This window comes from Ammodytes marinus, assembly GCF_949987685.1.
Source record: "Ammodytes marinus genome assembly, chromosome: 10".
Classification (NCBI taxonomy): Eukaryota; Metazoa; Chordata; class Actinopteri; order Uranoscopiformes; family Ammodytidae; genus Ammodytes; species Ammodytes marinus.
In genome coordinates this window covers 5542734-5547733 of record NC_137214.1, presented here as the reverse complement: position 1 = coordinate 5547733, position 5000 = coordinate 5542734, and the positions used below count along the sequence as shown (strand labels likewise).

The window sequence follows — 5000 nt, the reverse complement described above, 5'->3', positions numbered from 1 at the left end:
ATACGTGCTGACAAACACCGCCTACATTGTGTGTGATGAATAATATCTTCTATATTGGCCTTGTTAAGCTGTATTGGGGGGAAGGTTAGAATAGATGACTCAGGGGACCGGGATCTGTGGACACACTGGCCCTGGAACTTGCCCGGCCAGCCATTACATATATCTGTTCTGTCAGTTGTTTAGCTGTTGATAGAAGGCCCTATAGTTGCAGTGACTTCTGTGCTGATAGTTTTACAGTCTCCAACTCCTATGATAGATCTGTTGGCACGTTTTGGGTGCAAATGGGAGATATTGTGTAGTCAGATGTGTCTGCATTTAGATGGAATCCAATTACCCTACATATTTAGTGACTTGTCCCTGTGATACTCATCATTAAACATGTCAGGCTGCAGTCAAAATTATCCATGCTTTTTGTCTCTTTTTGCCTTTTGTGGTAGGGGAGAACGTGGTTATACGTCACACGGGTTGGTTGTCACAATGTGTCAGGGTGTCTTTGATAATTAAAATTCTTCTTTATTACAATAAGTTGGAAACTGAGAGGGACACCTTATGCTTCCATTTAATGTAGGAATTACTATTGAAAGGTGTTTTGGTGATGAGCTAGTCACACTAGAGTAAAAAATGTGCCTACCAACCCCGTTCTCCCCTATACGCTAGTGGTGTGAATCTTTTGGAATCCCACGATTCGATTAAAAATCGATTCTCGACTCAACATCGGTTTATTTATTCAGTTCAAAGCTAAGAGGCGTTGTGTTGACAAAATGATGGCACGAAAGCAAAATAAAGTCCATGTCTTACTTTTATATCTATTTTAATGTGTGGTGTGTAATGCTTGTGACTTTTAGGCAAGTCAAGATTACCAGCGGCTGTGAAATACATATTAATAAAAAAATGGGAAAAAAGTCTTTATTAATTTTTTTAAATCGATTTAGCAAATCGATTTTAAAATCGATTCAAAATCACATGGGATAGGAATCGTGATTTTTACATGATTACATTTTTTTCACTAGCCCTAGTATACACAGAGAGAGAACGAGGAGCCTCTTTATCCCTGTGACATATTTGCTCTCTAGCACGCTGTGTGTTGAGCCTGGTGGGTGTTGCCCTAGAAAGCTGCTAGTATGCTTTGCTTGAAGGCGTCTCTCTTGGAGGAGGGGCAAGAGTGATGTGATAGGTCTGTGGAACCACCTTTTGACAGCCCGCCCACCCAGCTGAGCTCAGCATCCAGCAGGCATCCTCACAATGGCCAGCAGTCTCATTCATGGAGCATCCAAGTGCCATAATACATTTATTTTGTATAGCGCTTTTTCAAGGTACTCACAGACACTTAACAATATAATGAGTACACAAGCAAATTAAAAATGGGTGTAGCAATAAAGCCAACACACACTAAACAAAAGCAAGTGAAACATTAAAATCAGCATAAAAAAGCAGGTGTAATGTGAATATGTTAAATAAATATGAAATGTAAATATGTAAAAAATATAAAATTATCATTGGCTGAAGGCTATTTTGAAGAGGTGTGATTTTGATTAGCGATTTGAATGTGTTCAGGTCGGTACAGTCTCAAATGTGTACGTGTGTACGGGTAAAGAGTTCCAGGGGGGGGGGGGGGGGCTGCACTGGAGAATGCTCTGTCATTATGTAGTATGACACAATGGAAAATGTACACACACTGCTACTTTGGAGGCAAATGTTATTTATTTTGTAGTATTTTGCATTCACACCATAACAGTCTCAATATAGCAGCTCTTGTCTACAGATTAACTTGGACAACGTATCCCCCCCCCTCCACCCCCCCGAACCTCTTTCATCAAATCTATTGTTGAGTTTCATTAAAATGGTTAAGACTAAAGACTTTCATTTGGTGGTTCATCGTGTTTTTTTTTACTGGAGAACAATAAGCTTCGAAATAGAACATTATTGATATTTTTCAAAAATGTACCCACAGCTAACAGCGGTTTGTGTTATGGGGCTTAACTACAGCAAGGTGGATGTGTTCAGATTGCGTTCAGATTTGAGGCCCAGCCTATTGTGTGAAGACAGTTCAATACTTTTATCATTATTTCGTCTCTCCTCCGTTTGCTTTTAAAGGCCCTTTGGGGACTAATAAAATAGCATGAGTCTGCTGCACAATAGAGAAGGATGACAAGGACTTTGAGTGATCTGGACCAGTGGGCACACAGTATAGCCCCCCCAAATAGCTTGATGGAAATACAGTGTAGATGGATGAGGGTCTGCCCAAAGGCCAGAGAACTTAACAATGCAGTGGGCTCGGGTTTTTAAAGTGCAAATAACCCCTCACAATAAAAACCACCAAGTGCGCCGCCAGCCCATTAAAGGCGACTGGTAATCATGTCAGTTTAAAAAAATAATCCTGCTGTACAGTAGTACGGTGTCTTGGAATCATTGCTTCTTTTTTGGGTCATGTCATGGCTACTGTAGCACCCGACGTTTGACATATAGAAGTGTATCAGAAATGGTGCAGGTTAAAATTCGGACTACTGTAAATTTCACTTTGAATGAATGTACTTAGTAGTGTTTCATACGTAGTGCTTAAGTGGCTAAAATGCAACATCCCTTGATTGGTAAAGGAGCACCATTTTTTTAACAGATTTCTTCTTCTTTGTTTTGTTAATGCAGGTACCAAGGCCAAAGACAGCGCCAGCTCAGGTGAGTTTTCCCTTCCATTCGTCAAACGTAAAGATCGTCATTGTAACAGAAAGAAGATGAGTTTCACTACAGCATCCACACACTTCATATCACTCGCTAAAGGCATATTCATAGTGGTGACGGGGGGAGGGGGATTTGTGTATGGTCATTCTGTACATAATCAATTGAGAAACAAGAGAGGGCCAACATCGTGTGCACGCTTCTAATCCATCTGATGAAGCCGTTGGGATAATGTTACGTGTGTGTGCTGTGTGTGTGTGTGTGTGTGTGTGTGTGTGTGTGTGTCTCTGCAGTGGCTGAAAAGACAACTGGAGCCATGGGGAACATTGCTGCTGCCACTGGCCTGGTGAAGAAGGACGACTTCCCTACAGACATGAATGTAAGTACAGCGCCACAGTCACCATCAATCTAACACACCGGCTCCTGTTGTCAGACCAAAGGATTGCAATTTTCGGCTCACCTATAGGAAATCAGCAGGCCCTAACATACAGTATATTTTTCTCCTCTTTTCAGCCTCTGTCTGTAACGCTCAGTTTTAGAGCCTGCCTCTCTATCATTATTCAGACTTCCATAGGCCATAACACAACAATTTTTACAGTATTAGTAATGACAATTCACCGTGACAAGTACATTGCGTCATATGTAAAATCAGTGGAGCGCTCTTTTTTAATAACCTAAAACAATAAGAAGAGAAAATGCCTTGTATAAGCCTGGCCACAATGCAAATAGTGCATTGTTATAATTTGTCGAGCCTATTTATGTGTTCATGCAAATGTGATATGAACTAGGAACAAGTAAAAGTGAGTGGTTGCAGCAGATCTAGATGACAGGGATGGACACAGGCAGCTGAATCAGCACGTCACTGCAAAACAGAGCTACACTCAGCACATTTACTGTACTAACCAGAAAGAACATGTAATGATGCCATTTGCCACTGTAGGTGAATAGGGTAAAAAGAAATGTACTCTAACATGAAAAGCAATCATTTATTTTATAAATCAGAAAATACTTTGTACAGCTGCATGTTTTAAATGACACTATGTATCAAAATCACACAAGTTACAACATATGAACAAATCCTTATCTGATAGAATAGTTTTATGAATGACTATGGAAAGTTTAGTTGATGTATGTGCTTTAGAAGTTGAGGTTTTTGTTTCAGGCTAACACATTTTGAGATAACGGCCGTTAAAGATGGTTGTATAGGAGAAATATATAGACGCAGACAGACAAGGTTTAGACGAATAAACATCTAGATGTACATTTTGGACCTTTGATGTATACTACTAAGGAAGACATGTTATGGAAGCAAAGTGAACACAAAAATCTAGTGCTTGAAAAAAAACGTTTCACCTTAAATGTATTCTAAGATTTTAGAAAAAATGTGTTCCTCAACTCTAGTGAGAAAACAACATGGCTCAGGCTGCACTGCCTTATTCTGCTTTTAATGCTGGAAAATGTTCATGGGCAAACTGCTAGCTGACACATGTTGAGCAGTCAAAATAGGAGAAAACACAATTGCCTCAATTTTTTTTTTTTCTTTTTTTTTTGGAGGGTTTTTGAATGGTTGCTCTGCACACACACACAGCTATCTTCAGTCTCTAATATACCTTCACTTCACAAAGCCCTGTCTCATTTTTCAGTTGCTTGAAATTACCTCTGTGTGTAGGGCAATCAGCAGCCACGCTTCAACACACAACCTTTCTTATCATGTGTACTCTGACCCCAAGAAGACCCCTGCTAATGTCACCACCGCTCCCTGTCTCTCCACTCACATTGCTTTATACTCTCTGAGATCTTGTCAAATGTAAGAAACAGATTTCTCATTTCCACACAAACACAGCACAGCATGGGAAAACAAATCACCCCATTGAAAGGTTGAGTGACACACAATTTAATATTAATATTAATAATTAGAATATATATAATTTATATAGCGCTTTTCAAGGTATACTCAAAGACACTTCACAACGCAAACCCTTACATTTAGTACATGAAGTACTAAAGACCTACACATAATAAACAAGCACAATAAATGCAAGTGAACCAATATTCACATTTTATTCACAGCCTGTTTTTGTTTTTTGTTCACTTGGTGTTCTGTACCTTTTAAATGACGTGGCAACAGATAGATAGATAGACACTTTATTGATCCCTTGGGTGTGTTCCTTCAGGGAAATTCAAAAATCCAGCAACTGTAGTACATACAACAAGAAACAAAACAAGTAACACAAGCTAAAATGCATCAATATACATGGTAAAAAAGTAAAATACAGATTTATATTTATAAATAAATACATGGGGCAGTCCTCCGCTCAGAGCTGGAC

At 39.3% G+C, this 5000-nt stretch overlaps 1 protein-coding gene across 1 annotated transcript in view; it reads left to right on the top strand.

Moving 5' to 3' along the window:
* The window catches only part of sncb (synuclein, beta), a gene marked incomplete at both ends in the record, with an annotated part of 12318 nt that overhangs the window by 2065 nt on the left and 5253 nt on the right, over nt 1-5000 (top strand). The window contains 2 exons of the mRNA XM_080035114.1: nt 2644-2673; nt 2967-3052. Coding sequence (XP_079891240.1) covers nt 2644-2673; nt 2967-3052 — 116 coding nt within the window. The remainder of the gene's footprint in view (nt 1-2643; nt 2674-2966; nt 3053-5000) is intronic.